At 41.5% G+C, this 21,851-nt stretch overlaps 1 protein-coding gene across 1 annotated transcript in view; it reads right to left on the bottom strand.

The window, feature by feature from the left end:
* snd1 (staphylococcal nuclease and tudor domain containing 1) overlaps positions 1 to 21,851 on the bottom strand; it is a 157,493-nt gene that overhangs the window by 33,152 nt on the left and 102,490 nt on the right. Inside the window, exon 18 of the mRNA XM_077593846.1 lies at positions 11,378 to 11,566. Coding sequence (XP_077449972.1) covers positions 11,378 to 11,566 — 189 coding nt within the window. The remainder of the gene's footprint in view (positions 1 to 11,377; positions 11,567 to 21,851) is intronic.

Genomic DNA, 21,851 nt, shown 5'->3' with positions numbered 1-21,851 from the left:
TGGTTCCTTTTGGGTGTTCTCGTGCACTAGCCAAATTTGATGTTGCTAAGAGATTTCAACAATTTGCCTGTATGCTCGACCCTACTAATTCACTCTCTCCAGGCCTAATAAAAACAGATCAAGCTACTGAGATATGAAACCCTTTGTATTTGTGCGTGACTGACCAGAGAACGGCAGGGTTATTATTAGAGATAGAGGCAAATATTGTAACCCTGAAAGCGTTTCTGTGGCTGTGGGGCGCAAAGAAGCAGCGGCCGTGTTATTAATAGAAAAGAAACTGTCATCTGTGGTAACCAAACAAGGCAACTTGTAAGAGATTCTCCATGGACTGTGTACCTTACGCACATGCTACAAATGAGGCAAATCGCTCTCGAACGAGTTCAGGTAAAACACCCAGCGAGGATTATGGTGGTATGCCACCAAAAACAAAAAGGCTGCCTGAGCTTATTAGCCCCAGTCAAAAGACAAATTATTTTCATTCCTGCCAAGCCAGGTGTGTGATGTGAAGGCTGAAACGGTTTCTGACAGCATGAAAGTATGGTAAGCGAGTTCTGTGTAGATCTCGAGCTTGAGCGCCAAGACTGTTGACCTTACACCGAGGCCAGAAAGACAAGGTCGGACGAGGCTCTTGAAAAGCTCAGTAGTTTTTGCAGTAAACACAGGGAAGTAGTTTGCTCAATGCCCAATAGGATCGTCTCCCCAATGGCCTGATTGGACCTATCTATGCTAGACAGAATGACGTTATTAAATTGCCTGAAAAAAAATGGAATTTGCACACACGTAATTTGAGTCTTGGCCCTCGGTAAATATTGTACCCTTCAGTTCATCGCGGTATTTTATATTAAGTATCCAAATAAAAAATGTTCATAAAAACCTTCCATATGTTTGCAACAATGTGTCCAGGAGATTGATGACAACATGGTTAGTGCAATCAAATTTGGCAATCGTCGTGACAGTGTCATGTACTTGTAGAGAAGCATATTAGCATAAAAAGAAATAACTGCACATCACCATGTTCCTAGTGTGCGGAAAACCTCTCGCAGAAGCTCCTCCTGCTGCCCCTACGGCAAAAAAAATCAAGATATTTCGACATTAGGAAAATAGTAATCTCTGTCATTAAAAAGCATTAGGTTCTCATCAAGATAGATATTTATTTTTTTCAAATTGAATAATTTGATATTTGCTTTCACAAAGAAAGGCATATTAACTCCCTTTTGATATTGATCCTAATAATGTGCTTTTGATTCAAACAGTATCTCAGAAACACTCCGTGCTATGATTTTTGTTAAGATTTTCCCTTCAAAGTAACACATTTGTACTTCCTATTAAAAAGATGAATATGGTGATGAAAATTATGAATCAGGGGGCGGCTTATATGCGTGAAATTGTAAAATTCAACCATTTTGAGGCAACTTTAAGGGTGCGGCTTATACGCGAGTAAATACGGTAATACATTAGTCTTTTAATATGCCTAAAACTGTAACATTTAATAAATACACTTCTTGATAATGTTATGTGTGTAACTGTATTGTTGGGCATGAGAACCTAGTACGTTAGTGTCAGGATTTTATTTCATATTATATATTTGCTTGCAATGAAGAAATACTTTGCTTTACTATTAAACTTTGCTCGTCATTATTAGTTTCATATTATTATGTATATGTTTGCTTGCAACAAAGTAAATGCTTTGCTCCTGATAACCTTAGTTAGCCTAAACAAAGAGGAGCCAGAACGCCTTGCAGTCTGATCCGGGAACTGCACAGCGTCCACAAGACTTCCAGACCTTCATCTGTTTTGACTCTTGACTATTGGCGTCCGCCCCTTAGAGTTGAGACGTGCATTGTAACTAGTGTCCTTGAATTTAATAAACCAACAGAAAGGACGGTCAGAATGGAGTTGGGACGTGGTCTCAACGGTCGTACTCCTTGCAAGTGAAAAATCCAGAATACTGTCTTTTCCACTTATTTGTGCGTGCATTTGAGAATGCCTATTGGTGAACCTAACATGTAGTAAAAATAGGGGTGGTCCCATTCGCGTTTTTCCGATTTTTGCGGCCATGTCTAGTCTACCGTATCTGCGAAACTCGAGGGATTACTGTAAATGCATGGCAGAAGTCCAACAACTCTCAATGACAGAGAAAGAGTTAACCAGCCCTCAGTTTCTTGATTAAAATTGTCCATGCCAAACACAAGCCAGTCCTCACTGCTTCACCGGCTGCTAGTGACTACTAGAGATATCATAAACATGAATAAAAAATAATAATGAATTATCTTACTCATCACAGGCTGCAGTAATAGAGAAAACTTTCAGACGCTGTCTTGACACAGCTCAACAAGATCAGAAATCCTCCTCTTGCTCACAATACCTGCAATTTTTAGACTTTTGTGAGCCAAACGGCCTCAAAACGTAAATGACATCTTTTGTGTCCCAGACAGTCTGTTTGACGACACTGGATTTGTTCCCAAAAAGCAGAAAGGCCCCTCCAAGGACATGTCACTATGCTCAATGTCAAAACAAGGCTGATTCAAGTGCTCTGACAGTGGGAATGACGGGTGGCGCAAGTGTGGTTAGAGGCAGCTGTGCACTGGATCCAAGGTTCATGATTCCTGAAAAAAAAATGAGAGCAACACACTGACCAAAAAGCCTTTTGCTGGAGCCAGAAACCTAAGGGGCACAGCACGAAGCATTAATCTGGTTAATAGGAATGGATTCCAAGATGATTACCGTATTTACTCGCATATAAGCCGGCTGCGCGTATAAGCCGCACCCTTAAAATTGCCTTAAAATATTTTAAATTTACAATTTCTCTCGTATAAGCCGCCCCCCTGATTCCCAATTTTCACCTCCATGTTCATGATTTTAATAGGGAGTGCAAATGTGTTACTTTGAAGGGAACATCGTAAAAAAAATCACCAGAAGTGGTATTTTCTGAGATACTGTATGAATCAAAGCATATTATTAGGGTCAATATCATAAGTTAATATGGCTGTCTTTAAAATGCAAAATATCAAATTATTCAATTCGAAAAAAGAAAAGTCTATCTAAATGAGAACCCGGTGCTTTTTAATGACAGAAATTACAATTTTCTTACCAGAGGTTTGAGATGTTTTGGCAGCCATATTGCTTCTAATGTCAAAATATCCCAATTCTTTTGATGGTTCATATTACTCCAATAGTCGTAGCTTTCGAACAAAAAATACAACGAGAAAAAACATCAAAGTGGAATTTTGTTTTATTTCAAAATCAAGGCCACTCGCGTTTGGCCAGTCAGAGCACATTTAACTAGGTTTAGATGGGAGCATTCTAGCTAAGATGGCCGCCCCCACCTAGGTAAGATGGCTGTGCCCCGAGTGAGCAGGGACGGGAACTTTTTTTTAACGTTTTATGCAAGATAAGTTGTACGTACGTTTTTTTTCTTGAATTTCATTTATAGACGTCAGAATATATTTTTTGCGTTTTATCTGTATCTTTTCTCCATTTTGAAATAAATGACTATCGGGGGCAGTCGATTGCCTTGTGACGTCAAGATGGCATTACGTCACTTTGTTGTGACGTCATCGTGCCATGGCGGCATCAACTTGCAGTTTCGTGCATGTCTGAAAGAGGCAGCATGGAACTCTGTGAAGAGGTCAGGGGGGAAAAGGGTCGATTGGCGCAGTGATGAAAGGACGAGCGTCCCTCAGCGGAAATATCTTTAACTCAGGCTGTCATATCCACTTTCCCTTAAAAATATACAGTCATACCTCAACATACGAGTGCCCCGACATACCAGCAATTTGAGATAAGAGTAAAATTTTCGGGCAAATATTTATCTTGAGATACGAGACAAATTTTGATATACGAGCATACAGCGGACGTGAGAGGCTGCTCATAAGAACATCATGGGCACTTTATCAGTGTTTTTTCCCGTTAGTCAGTGCGAATGGCATAGCGATCGCTAATATGATAGGAGTATATTTTACTTCTCATTGGCAAGTGGTCGTGCGTGATCCTATTGTGAGGACAATTGTGTGCATCATTTTGAAGGGAAGACAAAAGCAAACAATCCTCGATAGGTTGCATCTGAAAGTCAGGGTGGAGGCGGGGCAAATAGGTATAAAAATATAAAACAAAATTAGAATTAACTTTAGTGTAAAGTTAGATTAAATGTATTTTTTGAGTGTCTGCATCGTAATCCAAGTTCATTTACATTTGTTTATGTTACGAGCGTGTTGCCATGCAATAAATCCTCCCTCCCTTACCTCCCCCCCTCCCGCCCTCCCTCTTATCTTTGTCCATGTGATCAGCAGCAAACTTCAGTCGAGCTTTAAGGTGCCGCTTTTGGAGCAAGGGCTTCCTTCTTGCACGGCAGCCTCTCAGTCCATGGAGATGCAAAACACGCTTGAATGTGGACACTGACACCTGTTCCAGCAGCTTCTAATTCTTGGCAGATCTACCACTTGGTTATTCTCTGTTGAATCTTCACCCTCCTGACCAATTTTCTCTCAGCAGCAGGTGATTGCTTGCGTTTTCTTCCTGATCGTGGCAGTGACAAAACAGTGCCATGCACTTTATACTTACAAACAATTGTTTGCACTGTTGCTCTTGGGACCTGCAGCTGCTTTGAAATGGCTCCAAGTGACTTTCCTGACTTGTTCAAGTCAAGGATTCGCTTTTTCACATCCATACAGAGCTCCTTTGACTTTCCCATTGTAGCGTTTGTGGGCGTTTGCATCCAATGAGCCCTATTTAAATGGCCTCAGAGAAGTCACCAGCTGTAGTCACTCATAATCACTCACAAGAAGTTAAGAGGCCATGCTATGAAGCTCATTTCACTGACAACTTTCTAAGTCACCAAAATTGCTAATTCGTGTTGCTGTATGTATATTTTTGACCCAGCAGATTTGATCACTTTTTCTGTTAACCCATAATAAAGTCATAAAAGAACCAAACTTCATGAATGTTTTTTGTGACAAAGAAGTATCTGTTCCAATCACTCTATCAGAGAAAAATAAGAGTTGTAGAAATAACTGGAAACTCAAGAGAGCCATGACATTATGTTCTTCACAAGTGTATGTAAACTTTTGACCACAACTGTATCTAGTGGTTATCATCTTCAATACTAAAATGTAACATTACTCAGTACAGACAGACGGCACGGATGAGAGAGAGAAAGGACAGGAGAGAGACTTGACAGACGTGCTGGTAACAAACTTTACATTTAACTTAATTGAACTTAGATTACTATACACACTTATAAGTTATAATCTTACGTTACACTAAATTTAAACCTTCTTGTGCAATAACCGAGGCAAATATGTTAATGTATTCAACCGCGGATTTCAAGGTGAAACTTTTTGCTTCTCCATGCCTCAGAACCGAGTGTTCGTTTCGTCCAGTTCGTTTGTTAAAATTATCGAACCAGCCAAGACTCGCTTTGAAGGGTTTTGCTGGTCTTTTTCAGATGCTTGCTTTGCTATCAAGTCCATGGAGATTCTGCTGGCTTTTTCACATATTATCGCCTTGATCACACTATCTCCCGCTAACTGTTTATCTTTGAAAGGTTTGATATCCTTTATGGCAGGGGTGTATTTAGATTTACAATACTGAAACATACTTTGCAGAACAAAGAAAAATGTCCATCGCCCGCAAAAAGTCAAGAAAATAAATGACTCAATTTTCTCAAGTTTTTGCAGTCAGTTTATCACAACAGATTATTTTTTCTATAAATTAATTTGTGAAACAAAATACTGAAATTCCGCGATTGGCTGGCCACCGATTCAGGGTGTTGTCCCCCGGCTAGTGCCCATAGTTAGGTGGGATAGGCACCAGCACCCCGTGAAACCTTTGTGATGAAAGCCGGTTCGGAAAATAAATGAATGAAAAAATACTGAAATTGTAGTTTCCTACAGTGCTTGGAAATAATGGAGGCACTGTTTAACTGAAGAACTCCACCTGTTGTTAAATTTGATAAATGCAACAGAAGCCGCCAGTGACCCATGAGCCGTAGATTGCGCACCGTTGGAATAAGACAACCTAGCTTCCTCGCAGAGAGGCCTGACACAGCACGGCTTCTGTAACCATTGCCGAAGGGATGCTGCTATACGAAAAACAAAAGTCAGCGGCCACTTAAAAAGGAAATAAAAGCAAAGATCCTGTCTTTCGTCCATCCCATTTTAGGACTCTACGGGTTAATTAGAGGAGACAGTCTCAGCTGCCTGCAAGTTGCAAATGATGCTTTAACACAACACACTATCCGACATACAGAGCAAATAAATTGGGTTAGGCTTGGCGTGCACGGCATCAAACAAGACGGCTGGCTGCTCTTAGCTTAAGTCGCAAAGCTGGCCGCTCAAATAGACTGAGGGCCGTCGGGCGCTGTTGTCAGGGGGGCCGTCGATGAGCCTTCCCGCGGCGTTGAGATTTAATGTGGCAGAGGCCTGATCTGACGGGATTGTTTTTCTATTTGAAGTGTCGATTGGGGCAGAAGCTCACCTGGGGCTGCCACCGCACTCGTCACCTAGTACAATCTAATGGCTTCTAAATTGGAGAAAATTTTCAGCCTAAGTCCCCAGATGAACCGAAAGGTTGGCAAGTCTAACATCCATATATTTTAAGATTAAAAACACAATATCCAGTTACAAAAGTAAATAAAAAAAATTCAATCTTGATACAGTCGTACCTCGTCATACGACCGCTCGTCATACAACATTCTCGTCTTACGACGGAAATTTTGATCGAATAATTCGCCGAGATGCGATCAAAATTTTGTGATGCGACCAAGCCAGGTGGCCATGGCACTGTCTTTTTTGCATCTCTTTCGTGTATAAAATATATGGCGGCGCGCACTGACGCAGCGGCTCTATGCTCTCCAGTTCGGTGTCGTTCGTTATCCTACAGTCGCCAGGATTTAATCACTATCGGAAAGATATGCGATACATCCGATTTCACAACAAACTCTCCGGGATCTCCGTAGATAGCCAGCCCACTCAAAGTGCGTCGAAGGCGGCGAAGGGACAGAAAGCAGAAGCGTGGATGCTGGGCGGGCCTTGCTGCTAAGCTGAAACAACAACCACACCGAGCACCGCTTCCTAGTATCTTTTTGACCAACGCCCGATCCATCACCCACAAAATGGATGAGTTGGAACTTCAAATTGCTACCAACAGCTTTGTTAGGAACTGTAATAATATTCTCATCACAGAAACGAGGCTACACCCGCATATCCCCGACGCTGCGGTATCGCTAGCTAGCCGAATGCTTTTTCGGAACGATCGTTCAAAAGAATTAACAGGCAAAAGCAAAGGAGGAGGACTGTGCATGTTTATACATAATGAATGGTATTGTGACAGTAGGATCATTGACACTCACTGTTCCCCGGATTTAGAGTTATTGGCAATACGGTGTTGGCCCTATTATTTACAGAGAGAGCTAACGGTCGTCATAGTAACGGCGATTTATATAACTCTGAATGCTAACGTTAACACGGCACTTAACGTCCTGCTAATGGCTGTAAACAAACAACAGCTTGACCACCCCGATGGAGTTTCTATTGTCGCTGGTGATTTCAACAAGGCGTGTTTAAAGACTTTTTTACCTAAGTTTATTCAATACGTACCATATTTTCACGACTATAAGGCGCACATAAAAGTCTTAAATTTTCTGCAAAATAGACAGGGCGCCTAATAATCCAGTGCACTTTATATATGGACCAATACTAAAATTGTTATCACGATAAAATAAAATGAATCAGTTGATAGGGTACACCGACTCTACTATTTTCCCATTGACAAAGTACTGCGCAGTGACTGCTGGGATATGTAGTAGTTCTTTTGTCAATACACCCAATGGATTGTGGCCTGTATACATCGACATCAATACAGTTTGCTGTTGGAAAAGTTACGCTAGCTACCAGCTAGCTACTCTTTACGAATGGATTGTGGCCTGTATACATCGACATCAATACAGCTTGCTGTTGGAAAAGTTACGCTAGCTACCAGCAAGCTACTATTTACGAATGGATTGTGGCCTGTATACATCGACATCAATACAGCTTGCCGTTGGAAAAGTTACGCTAGCTACCAGCTAGCTACTATTTACGAATGGATTGTGGCCTGTATACATCGACATCAATACAGCTTGCCGTTGGAAAAGTTACGCTAGTTACCAGCTAGCTACTATTGGCGAATGGATTATGGCCGCCTGGATGAACGTATAAAACTCGGTGTTTTCGATGACTAATTTGGACAATTGTTCAATTCAGACACAGAAAAAGAGGACTTTGATGGATTTTTGGGTGATTATGACGTGAGTAAATTGTAAAATGGCTAAATAAAGTACAACCGAACTCAGTTTTGCTTCCGTTGCCTTTTTAAAAACGTGTTTTTAGCGTGTGGGTGTAGCGTGCAAGGACTATATATCCCAGCAGTCACTGCGCACCGGAAACCGGAAAAAGAGTCTGGGGCTGCTTCCGGTAGCCAGCGCTATTGCGGTTAGATATTCATATATAATATATAACATGTATGCGTCTAAAAAAACGATGCGTCCTTTGTGTGTTTAAAATACAGAAATAGCACTTGTTACTGACACTGCGGCTAAAAATGTGACGCGCCATATAGTCGTGAAAATACGGTAAATTGTAATACTAGAGGAGACAAAACTCTTGACCATGTCTATTCTAACATCAAACATGCTTATAAAGCCACTTCCCTCCCTCACCTAGCTGGATCAGATCACCTCTGCCTATCTCTCACCCCCGCTTACACTCCACTCCGGAGGCAAACAACGCCACAAATAAAGATAATAAAAACTTGGCCCGAGGACGCACTTTCTCAGCTGCAGGACTGTTTTTCCCGCACCAACTGGGAACTTTTTGTACACGACAACCTCCAGGACTACACGGACTCTGTACTTTCTTACATAAAAAACTGCATTGACAACGTCACTATAAATAAACGAATACGGGTTTTTCCTAACCAAAAACCCTGGATGACCAATGAGACACAGGCACTCATCAAATGCCGTAACACCGCCTTTAGATCAGGGGACAAGATAAAATATAGAGCTGCCAGAGCTGAGCTGAAAAGAGGCATTAAAAAGGCCAAGGCAGCATATACTAAGAAAATTGAGGAACACTTCACAGAAAATAACCCAAAGAAGATTTGGCAAGGAATACGCCATATTACCAACTACAATAACAATAATATGTCTGTTAACGCAGATGCCTCAGGATACTTAGGAAGAACAACTTGGGCACCAAGCTTCTGATAACCTTCTATAGAACCACTGTAGAAAGCATCCTGGCGTACTGCATCACAGTGTGGTACGCTGGAAGCATGGCGGCAGACAAAAAGGCCATGCAGAAAGTGATTAACACTGCCCAGAGGATTGTCGGCTGCTCTCTGCCCTCACTGGAAGACATTGCCAGCCCTCGTTACCTCAGCAGAGCCAGGAACATCATAGGGGACCTTTACCACCCTGGTCACAATCTGTTCCAGCTGCTGCCCTCTGGCAGACGCTATAGGTCCCACAAAGTATGGACAAATAGGCTTAAGGACAGTTTTTTCCCCACATCCATCAGAACTCTAAATTTGCGGTAACACAACACACATTCCCTTCTGAGGTAATATGAAAAGATGTTTGGGTGGTGATCTGCCTCCTACTAGCTGACTGGAGGTAAGTGAAAGACAATGAGAGGTAAGTGACCTGTATCCATAACAGCAGAATGCCAAATTACAAGTCCGTAACTATCACTTATTTAGGTCTTTTGCCGAGTAAACGCAGCTTATGGAGAAGCACCACCAATTTCGTCATACGCAGTTTCTGGGTGTGATGACAAGTAGGCTTTTTGTTGTTGATGATGACGACAGGGCCTATGTCCGATTATTATTATTATTGTTATTATTATTATTATTATTATTATATCTACGAGCACTGGGCGGACTTTGCATTTCCACAACCGCTTTTTTCCCCCACGTTGGTCTACATTTACATACCAGGTAAACAATACTATGGATCGGCAGAGTTTTGCAAAGAAAAGGCGACCGTTGACAATGGACATGAAACGCGAAATAATTGAAAAATATGAGTGTGTTACCGAGCTCGCTCGGCAATACGAGAGGAATCCGTCAACTATATCCACCATCCTTAAGCAGAAGGACGCAATTAAGGAGAAGAGGTCTTCCAAGGGACTAACTATAATCTCCCACCGGCGCAGTGACATTCACGACGAGATGGAGAACCTTCTTTTATTGTGGATAAAAGAAAAACAAAACTTCAGAACCCTTTAAAGCGAGTCATGGCTGGTTCGAAAAATTTAAAAAAAGATCTGGATTACACTCGGTAATCCGACACGGGGAAGCGGCGAGTTCCAATTCGAAAGCCGCGGTGGAATTCATCAAGACATTTGCCTTGATTATCACCCAGGAAAGTTACATCCCCCAGCAAGTTTTCAACTGCGATGAAACTGGTCTTTTTTGGAAAAAGATGCCCAGGCGGACATTCATCGTGGCAGAGAAGGCATTACCGCTAAGCCGCTACTGGTGTACAATGCGGAGAACCCGTGTGCCTTCAAGAGACACAACATCAAGAAAAAAACCTACAAGTGATGTGGCGCGCTAATTCTAAAGCTTGGATTACGCATCATTTTCGTTGTTTGTTCGTTTACGAGTGCGTTGTGGATAAAGTCCCACCGAAACTCCGCCCCACCCCCTTGCCTCCGTGTATGTCGCTGTCTCTACCCTCCGCAAAATGTGTCTAATTTTACTCCTATTAAACACATTTTATTACTATTAAACCACTTGTTATTTATTACTTTGTCAATATATGGAGAATTAGAAGAAATAAAACATTTTTTCCAATCCAATATCCTGTTTTTTTGTGTTTTTTCAGAGGGTTGGAACTAATTAATTTGTTTTCAATTCATTTCAATGGGAAACGTCCGCTCGAGTTACGAAAAGCTCGTCATTGGATCGCAATCTCGGAACGGATTACGATCGTATGTCGAGGTACCACTGTATTGTAATTTTCTAATCATAACCTATTGTTTGCCTCTAACTGTGCTAGACGAACCAGAGTTCTGTTGAAAATTAACTGTTTTGACATTAACCACACATTAAATGACAGTTTACAAAAGTGTAAATGAGGAAACGGACTGATCGAATGAGGGTTACAGCATGGTGTCTGTGCAGCTACGTGAAAAACCTCTCAGGGTTCCAGATCATTTGATAGAGAGAAAGACAAAATGTTTTTGGCATTTCATGGCAATCACGGTCAATCTTGGGTTTTGTACCTTTTTGGCACTAAAACATAATAATTCAATGCCAATCATCCCGGTGGAAATAGTGATTTGTGTGGCGTACATTCACCAAGGAGTTACCTGGAGTTTAAAACAGCACCTACCTTCTCCTTCCTCTGCCGGCATTCCTCCTCAGCTGTTACAAGCGTTTTGTAGTAGTTGCTTCGTTCGGCTGTAAAGTGGACCTTGGACAGGGCGTTCTCTACCAGCGCCACCGACAGGTTGACCCCTTCGATGTGCAACCAGCCGATGAAGTTGCCGGCTTTGTCCATGCTCTCCACTTCCACCTCCACCTGTATCCCAACAAGGAAGAAACATTATACAGTAATACCTCAACATATGAGTGCCCCGACATACGAGCGATTTGAGATACAAGTAAAATTTCGAGCAAATATTTACCTTGAGACATGAGACAAATTTTGATATACAGTAATACCTCGACATACAAGAAATTTGAGATCGGAGTAAAATTTTCAGCAAATATTTATCCTGAGATACGAGACAAATTTTGATATAAGAGCATACAGCGGATGTGAGAGGCTGCTCATAAGAACATCGTTGGCACTGTCTTTCTGGTCGCAACTCCCTCGTGTAATGTCTTTACGAGCACTGGGTGGAGCCTTGCATTTTTTCAGTGTTTTTTTCCCGTTAGTCAGTGCGAATGGCAGAGCTTGTTCGCTAATACGAGAGGAGTACTACTTCCCGGGCAAGTTGGCAAGTGGTCTTGCGTTATCCTATTGTGAGGACATTTGTGTGCATCATTTTGCGAATATTTTGAAGGGAAGACAAAAGCAAACAACCCTCGGTAGGTTGCATCTGAAAGTCAGGGGCAAATAGAGCCGACCCGGCAGAAGAAGGGTATAAAAATTTAAAACTAAATTAGAATTAAGTTTAGTATAAGTTTAGAATAAACTTATTTTTGAGTGTGTCTGCATCGTAATCCAAGTTTTTAAAAATTTGTTTATGTTATGTTACGAGCGCGTTGCCTCTCTGTCCCCCTCTCTCTCCCCTGTCCCCCTCCATCTAATTTTAGTACTATTAAATCAGTAGTTATTTGTTAATTGATGGTGAATTAGAACAAATAAAAATGTTTTTCCAATTCAATATCCTGTTTTTGGTGTTTATTCAGAGGGTTGGAACTAATTAATTTGTTTTTAGTTCATTTCTATGGGAAACGTTCATTTGAGATATGAGTAAATCGACATACGAGCTCCGTCCTGGAACGCATTAAGCTCGTATCTCGAGGTACCACTCTAGCGATCTTTAGGAGAGATCAGATTTCGGGCAACATTCCAGAAATGAAGTAAAGATGCTATCTTTGAGCAGTTGGCAGTGTCCATTACATGGATTCTCTAAGATAATATGGATTTTCCGGAAGTGCTTTGTCATCACCAAAATTAACCTTCAGTCTGGAACATCTGTCTTTATTAGTTGGTCACTGAACAACCCATCAGCAGCGTTAAATTAGCATGGCTTATGTGTTTCTTGCAACGTAACTCCTAGGAAATTAGCCACTTGCAACTCATAAGAAAAATTTTGCTTATTCAGACTAATTATCTATTCATTTGCTTTTGACCACTCATGGGAGAATTGGTGGAAAGAACACAAGTACACTCTTGTTTTATTTTTTTCAAAGTCAGCGAGAAAGCGAGAGGGCAGGTATGCTACAGAGATAGGAGGCCCAGTCTCGTGATTAGAAGCACCGCCGCATAATGCCATAGCCATGGGGGAAATTTCCCCGGAATTAAAATTGTAAACTGCTCGGACTCATCATGTTGCCAAAGAACAAAAAAGCTTTTATTTAACACAAGGATAATCTGAGACCCGTGGTCAATTCATAGTGGGATTGCCGTCCGATCCAGGTTAGATATAAATTTAAAAAGAAAGCATACTCAATCCTTATCTATCTGTAAATATTTCTGGGCTTCGCAGTGCCAACTCGTTAGCACTTTGCGCCCAGTTGCAGTTACATAACTAGGCCATTAGGACGGAACACGTCCACAGAGCATCGTCACAAGATGGAAAGGGAAAATGTGAGGAAAACGACTAGTAGCCCTATTTTATGACAAACTGTGCAGCCTAGCGTGAGTGGCACCAAGCAGCAAAGGAATGAGTCATTAAATCAATGGGTGCATTTTACCCCCCAAATTTTGTACTTTTTTTTTCTTCATCTTGCCTTATAATAGCTTCAAAAATAAAGCAATGGCAAGGAAGGCACGAGGCGGCCTAGAAACTCATTTGAATGGAGCCGAGATGGCTCTCAGTAGAGGCTCTCCGTCGAGCCAAGATCGTGTCAGAACGCAAATGGTCTCCCATAATCTCATAAATGCTGCCGAATGTGTCGACACAGCGGATGGAAATGAGGTGATGAGGTTGTATGGGGGGACACAAAAAGTTGTGTGCGTGTGTGTTTAGGCATGCAAAATTGCAGTCATTCCCGAGCACAAGCGGAGACAGAAGGTCATTGTTTAAAACACAACGGCTGATTGAATTCACTTAACTCTTTGGAAGTGAATACAAATAAAGAAGTGATTGAATAAATAAATACAAAGCTGCTTTGCAGGACCCCTCTCGCCAGAGCCAAAAGTTGCACTAAAACAAATTGAAATCATGTAGCGGGATTGCATTTCAAAAATTTTAGTGCTGCCTGGCCATGCAAATCAGCTTTTCCAAATGAGGTACGAATATTTTTAGGTCAAATAAAACTATTTTCTAATGAAATGAACTACATCCACTCAATGCTGAGAATACTCATTATCCGGTTGCAAATCATGTCCACTGGCCTGTGCAAAATCTTTTTATCGCTAATCGGACATGCGGTGCGAGCTCCTGTTAAAGAAGACATATTAAACCCAGCAGTAACAGATGCCATCGCAGTCTTGATCATATTTCCACTCAAATCAATATCTTGTAAAAGTGTCGCTCGCTGGGAAGAGGTAATTAATCAAGGTTTAAGCAAAGACAAAATCAAACTGTCCGAGAGGACGGATAAGTGCGAGGAGTAAAATAAATTCACAAATAAAATAGAATGAATGTAAAAAATAAATAAACAAAATAAAAAACATAAAAATAAAGCATGTTTATTGGTGGATGTAAGAACATGCAAACTTTCGAGTTGTTTACTTGTCAAATTCCACATGTGGCAATTTCACAACTTTAAAAACATGCCAAGATGACTGCTTCAAATCAATTTGCTATTCAAATTCAGACAACTAATTTTTTTTACAAAAAAAGTGAAATCACATTTTGTGTTGAATATAATTTCTCAAACTTAATCAGGATAAGGATAGACAGTTCAACCAGAGGGCTATGAATACAAATTAGCAGTCAGCTATTAATGAATAAAACACACCGGCATTGAAGGTTTAAAGGGATTGAATGAAAATGGATGTGAAGTCGTTGATAATGGAGCTTGTAATTAAAGAGAGAAAAAATGTTGTGGGTGTAAAAATGAAGTCTGTTTAGAATCTGCTTTGTTGTGTGTGGTAAATCCAATAGGATTGTAACAGAAATGGTTGCACTAAGTTCATTTGAAATGTCTTGGCTTACAATAAGGTATAATGTGACACAGCACTGTCCACAGGCACTCATCAAATGCCGTAACTCCGCCTTTAGATCAGGGGACAAGATAAAATATAGCGCTGCCAGAGCTGAGCTGAAAAGAGGCATTAAAAAGGCCAAGGCAGCATATACCAAAAAAATTGAGGAGCACTTCACAGAAAATAACCCAAAGAAGATGTGGCAAGGAATACGACATATTACCAACTACAATAACAATAATATGTCTGTTAATGCAGATGCCTCACTAGCGGAGAAATTGAACCGTTTCTTTGCCCGCTTTGAGACTGACAAATCAGACCCAGTCTCTACACCCCCACCACCACCCGGCAGCAATACACTGACGTTCCGGGAACAGGAAGTGAGACTGGTAATGCGGTCCGTGAACACCAGGAAGGCTGCTGGCCCAGACGGAGTACCTGGGAAGGTGCTCAAAGCCTGTGCTGACCAGCTGGCTGGAGTCTTCACAAATATTTTCAATTGTTCCCTGCAACTATCCATCATTCCATCTTGTCTGAAATCTGCCACCATCATCCCTGTCCCCAAAAAGCCAACCATTGGCAGCATGAATGATTATAGGCCTGTTGCCCTCACGCCTGTGATCATGAAGTGCTTTGAAAAGTTGGTAGCCCGCCATATCAGGAATACAATCTCTCCCTCAATTGACCCTCACCAGTTTGCTTATAGAGCAAACAGGTCCACTGATGATGCTATTGCCATTGCTCTTCATACAGCACTGAGCCACCTGGAACACCCTGGGAACTACGTGAGGATGCTCTTCATTGACTATAGCTCAGCCTTCAATACCATAAAACCGGACATTCTGACTGACAAACTCTCCCACCTTGGACTATCCTCTTCAATCTGCTGCTGGATAAAGGACTTCTTGGCCAACCGACCACAGACTGTTAGACTTGGTCCCCACCTCTCTTCCTCCATCACACTAAGCACTGGCTCCCCTCAAGGCTGTGTACTGAGTCCTCTTCTGTACTCCCTGTACACCTACGACTGTACACCCACCCACCAGTCTAACGCCATCATCAAATTCGCTGACGACACCACTGTGGTCGGACTCATCTCAGGAGGGGATGAGTCGGCTTACAGAGATGAGGTCAACAATTTGTCTTCGTGGTGCTCGGTGAACAATCTCACACTGAACACCACGAAAACTAAAGAAATAATCCTGGACTTTCGCAAACACGGCACAGATCTGGCCCCACTCCTCATAAATGGAGTATGTGTAGACAGGGTCCAGTCCTTTAAATTCCTGGGGGTCCACGTCACTCACAAGCTCTCATGGTCTACAAACACCACGGCAGTGGTGAAGAAGGCTCAGACACGACTCCATTTCCTCAGGGTACTTAGGAAGAACAACTTGGGCACCAATCTTCTGAGAACCTTCTATAGAACCACTGTAGAGAGCATCCTGGCGTACGGCATCACAGTGTGGTACGCTGGAAGCACGGCGGCAGACAAAAAGGCCATGCAGAAAGTGATTAACACTGCCCAGCGGATTGTCGGCTGCTCTCTGCCCTCACTTGAAGACATCGCCAGCCCTCGTTACCTCAGCAGAGCCAAGAACATCATAGGGGACCCTTACCACCCTGGTCACAATCTGTTCCAGCTGCTTCCCTCTGGCAGACGCTACAGGTCCCACAAAGCACGGACAAATAGGCTTAAGGACAGTTTTTTCCCCACATCCATCAGAAATCTAAACTCGCGCTAACATAACACACATTCCCCTCTGCGGTATATGAACAGATGTTTGGTTGGTGATCTGCCTCCTACTAGCTGACTGAGGAAAGGTAAGTGGAAGACAGTGAGAGGTAAGCGAGAGGTAAGCGACCTGTATCCTCAACAGCGGAATGACAAATTACAAGTCCGTAACTTACACTTATTTAGGTCTTTTGCCGATTAAACGTAGCTTATGGAGAAGCACCATCAATTTCGTCACACGCAGTTTCTGCGTGTGATGACAAGTAGGCTTTGTGTTGTGATAATGACGACAGGGCCTATGTCCGATTGTTATATTATTATTATGGCATTTGTCGTGGAGGACAGACATCTACTGACCAATGAAATCATTGAACATTGATTTTTCCTAACACCAATATGCTGAGGTTTACCATCCAAACCTTATGCTGAAATAGTACCACAAAAGTGACCTAAAATATGGCAAATACATTGAAAAACCATTTGCAATACTGGATCAATAAGGGGGGATTTTTGAGAGGAAGTTTCATCACCATTACTGCAATTAAACGGCAATAAAAACAATGGACACATAATTACAGGAAGGTTTAAAAAGTAAAAGGCTTTTGTCAGCAAACTAAATCACTCCAAATCTGTTCAAAAATTACTTTATAGATCCTGGATAAAATGAAATGAATGAATTGAAGCACCTGCATTGGGCCTGGTTGTTAAAATCAATAACAGGCTGTTCTCAGATTTTTTTCTTGGAAGGGTGACAACATAGCATAGGGGTCATTAAAAATTGAGCTTCATTTATAATAATATTAATATTAAATAATTCCTTTTAAGTGGGTGGATTCGGGTTGATGAAACAAATAAGAGCTGTGGATGCATTAAACTTATCTCCTATGAAAGAGACGATGAAATTGACATGGTTTGGGATATTTTTAGGCATTAATCACCTGCTTTCCCAATCAGATTTTAAAATACATGATTAAAAATGATAAATTACATGCTTTCCCATAGATTAAACATGGAATTCCAAGTAAATTCCCAAGTAGAAGATTCCAAGATCAAATTTCATTTTGGAATTATCACTAATACAAGGGTAGGTAACCTATGGCTCAGGAGCCAGATGTGGCTTTTTTGATGGGTGCATATGGCTCTACACCAATCTGTGATGTAAATTACGGAAATCTCTGGTGAGAGAGCTGAGTCCCGAATATACCAAAGGAAGCGTCACAGCGGCACTGTGGCGTTGACACTACCTCTAGCGCCACTTAATCATTTCTTATTCATGCATACTCACATTGATTAGCAACAGCGTAACGATGTTGTCAAAAGAATTCAGAGACTTTTTGTACTTTAAAAGCGGTGAAATTACAAAAAAAACGCACACATTTTCATGTTTTCTTTTAAATTCTGAGTTTGACTCTCAATGAATAACATTTGAAAATATGAATTGTTTAAGTCTTTCTCTGTCAAAAAGGTTCCCGACCCCCGTTCTAATATGTAGCATGTATTGTAGTGAAAAAAGAAGTGCTATTTATGATTGTATTCTAGTCACTCTCAATGCGGTGCAAAATTGCAGAAGCTAATTGGCAAGTTTCTATCTATTAGTCCATAAAAGATTCATACCATAAGCTTTGTGAGGACAGTGGCAGAGCAGGGACCAGAATTGACTTTTAGGACAAAAAAGGTCTACCGTACCCTGCTTCAAGAAACTTCCCGTGATAAGTATTCATATCAACTACAAGAACTCAGGTCTCTGTACTCATGCTCCACTTGCCGCCGCTCAGTGAATCAAATTAAGATTTCATAATGGAATTTTAAATATTCATGTGTCTGCGGCCACCGTGACAAAAGAGTGCCTGAGATAGCCTGATCCTATGTGTTGGCGATGTGGGCATATTAAACCAAGCTCGTCGGGATTACATCCAAACAGTCTACAGTCTAGGAAAATGTCTGTGTCTCAGTGACCACATTAGATAAAAAAAGGCAAGGCCGAAATTATTCGTCTCCGCCTTTTTTTCCTCTATCCCCTTTCACCAGTTGATGCGGCAAATGGCATCGGCAGCCCCTGTCACTCAGAGAGCCATTTCTGTCCTCCTGGACTGTCTGCACTGACAGATTGAGACAATGAAGCAGGCAGTCGTGTGAGAGAGCAGAGACAGAATCATTTTTCAACACGCCTTTTTGTCAATGTATGTTTTCTTGTCAAAAGCAGAAAGAGCTTTGTGCGGGCTGTGCACTCAAGTTCTGAAAAAAGGGGGGTGGGAGGTGTCAGAGTTGAGCAAGTGAAGACGCTCTACATGATGCTCTACGTACCATAAATCGGAGTGAGTCAAGGGAGATGTTCACTGCAAAAGGTCTGTGCAGTTGTCATTCCTTTGAATGAAGCAATTGCATCTTTAAATTTTTGTTTAGCAACACCTACGCTGATCCAAGTGGCTTACCATTTTACGGCATCCGCAAGCTGCACTTTGAAGGCGGATACAATTATGACAACGAGTGGGTGAACGTGCACCATCCAATAGATAAACCTGCTAAAGCAACAACAGATGGTAGGCCCAAGAAGAAAATTATCCGATTGCAGTACAGCGTGTGGGGGCAGAAGTTCTTGTGTCATTCCTACTAAACAGCTGCTGAGTAAATAGTGTTAGCTTGTTGCTAGACAACAAAAAACAATTCGGTGGCGAATAGGAGTCCACCTCTACTTGCCTTTTCTCGACTGTGGCCGGCCACAGGACTTTTTATGAATCAGTGTGGCATCAGATGTGAGGGCGCAAATTAAATTGGATGTAAGCCTAAAAGAGTGCTGTAAAAATGGAGTGACCCAAAAGGCTTGAAACCGATGCTTTATGACCAGCCTGATACTGAAGCGGGGAGTGGGGGAGGTTGGTTCAAACCATTATAATAAGATCAAGTGAGTTAACATTTTGGGGAAGAAGCATTTCAAAAGGTGTTCTATCTGTCCTAATTTGCCCTCATCATCATGCCCGCCATAATCCAGATGCCGCTAATCAGTACTAACTTGGAGAGGACATGAAGGATTAGTGCTGGCAGAGGGCACCGGGACAGAAGACAAAGAAGGACAACAGAAAGGCAGAAAATAGAGCAAAGAACTTTGCCACTTCTTATATCCACAAATGTAAATGCAATTTAATTCACAGTATCACATGATATCTGGCATCAGGGTTCGAACGGTAATGTGTTGTTAATTTTGTGAATAGCAGCTAACAAGTTTTTCCAAATGCATTTTAATTCTGTCATTCTGAGCACTGAATCAAAATATGGGAGGATAAGAGTGAGCTAAACAAAGTATTGAAGATTGCAGAGCACCTGCAACCAGTAAACGTAATTAAATGATCTGTATCCGAGTGTATCGCTGATTACACTCGATTCACTTGAAAGACAAACTTTCAGCGCCGCCCCCAAAACGATACGACTATTGTACCTATTGTACAAAGGATACGACTGCCTTCCCAAGAGGCAGCAGATTCAATTACCCCCACAGTAGCCACAGGCAAAAGCAGACACCCCAGTAACATGCCATGCAGTTAAAGCTTACAACAATTCTTTTATCTTTTCTTTATTTTGAAATAATCATCCGCATTGTATTGCGTCTTTTGGTCGTGACGTCATCATATCATCGTCGTCAACTTGCAGTTTTGTGCATGTTGTGTTTTTGTGCGCATATAAGCCGTACCCTCATTTCAGTCATCATTTTTTTCGTCCGACGAAAGCGGCCTATATGAGATTAAATACGGTAGTTCATTTCTATGGGAAACGTTGATTTGAGATACAGTGGTACCTCGTCATACAATATTTTCGTCTTACGACGGAAATTTCGATCGAATAATTCGCCCGTCATGCGATCAAAATTTTGTGATGTGACCAAGCCAGGTGGCCATGGCACTGTCTTTTTTGCACATCTTTCGTGTATCTACGAGCACCGAATGAGTTATTTAGACCAGAAAACGCACAACGCGCATGCGCGGGCAAAAAGATGGCTTTCTGGGTAATGAAGTATACTCGTGCACACAATGCCGACAGGCAATGGCACTCTTTCTCAGAATAAAACTTTACCCACAATCAATACGTGGGTAAGCTCAGCTGTTGCATTTCCTGTTATTATTATTATTATCTAATACGAGGAGTATTATATTACTTCTCGTTCTCTGCTCCTAAGAACATCAGCGGCACTGGCTTGCAATTCCCTCTTTGTAATATTTCTGGTCGAAACTCTCTCTCATAGGCGCCGTTCAAAGCGGCTGCGACCAGAGCCATTTCAACGAGGGAGTTGCGAGCCGGTCTTTATGAGCAGCGGAGCGATTGCTAAAATGTACTACAAGACTATTTCTCGTTGGCAAGTGGTCGTGGGTTATCCTATTGTGACGAAATTTGTGTGAATCATTTTCGGAATATTTTGAAGGGAATACGTAGTACAACAGCAAACAGCCCATCGATAGCGAACGTGAGGGTGGAGGCGTGGCAAACCGCCAACCCGGAAAACGAAGGTAACAAAAGATTACAACAAAATTAGAATTCAGTTTTGTGTAAAGTTACATTAAACTTATGTTTGAGTGTGTCTGTATATATTAATCCACGTTAATTTAAATTTGTTTGTTCGTTTACGAGTGCTGTGGATAAAGTCCCCCGAACACCCCCCGCCACCCGCCTCCATTTATGCCGCTGTCTCTCCCCTCTGCAAAATGCGTCTAATTTTACTTCTATTAAACACATTTTATTACTATTAAACCACTCGTTATTTATTACTTAGTCAATATATGGTGAATTAAAAGAAATAAAACATTTTTTCCAATCCAATATCCTGTTTTTGGTCGATAGCGAACGTGAGGGTGGAGGCGTGGCAAACCGCCAACCCGGAAAACGAAGGTAACAAAAGATTACAACAAAATTAGAATTCAGTTTTGTGTAAAGTTACATTAAACGTATGTTTGAGTGTCTGTAATCCAAGTTAATTTAAATTTGTTTGTTCAGTTTACGAGTGCGTTGTCGTGGGAAAAAAACGAACCCCACCCCCCCACGCCCCCAAATGTCTCTGTCTCCCGTCGGCGAAATCTGCCCAATTTTAGTTAGATTAAACACATTTTATTACAATTAAACCACTAGTTATGTGTTACTTTGTTAATAGATGGCGAATTATAAGAAATAAAAAAAAATCCAATCCAATATCCTGTTATTGCTGTTTTTTTCAGTGGGTTGGAACAAATTAATTTGTTTTCCATTCATTTCAATGGGAAAAGTCCGCTCGAGTTACGAGAATCTCGTCATACGATCTCAGTCTCGGAACGGATTACGATC

Source organism: Stigmatopora argus, chromosome 23, assembly GCF_051989625.1.
Source record: "Stigmatopora argus isolate UIUO_Sarg chromosome 23, RoL_Sarg_1.0, whole genome shotgun sequence".
In the NCBI taxonomy this organism is placed as follows: domain Eukaryota; kingdom Metazoa; phylum Chordata; class Actinopteri; order Syngnathiformes; family Syngnathidae; genus Stigmatopora; species Stigmatopora argus.
This window is presented reverse-complemented; position numbering and strand designations above follow the sequence as displayed.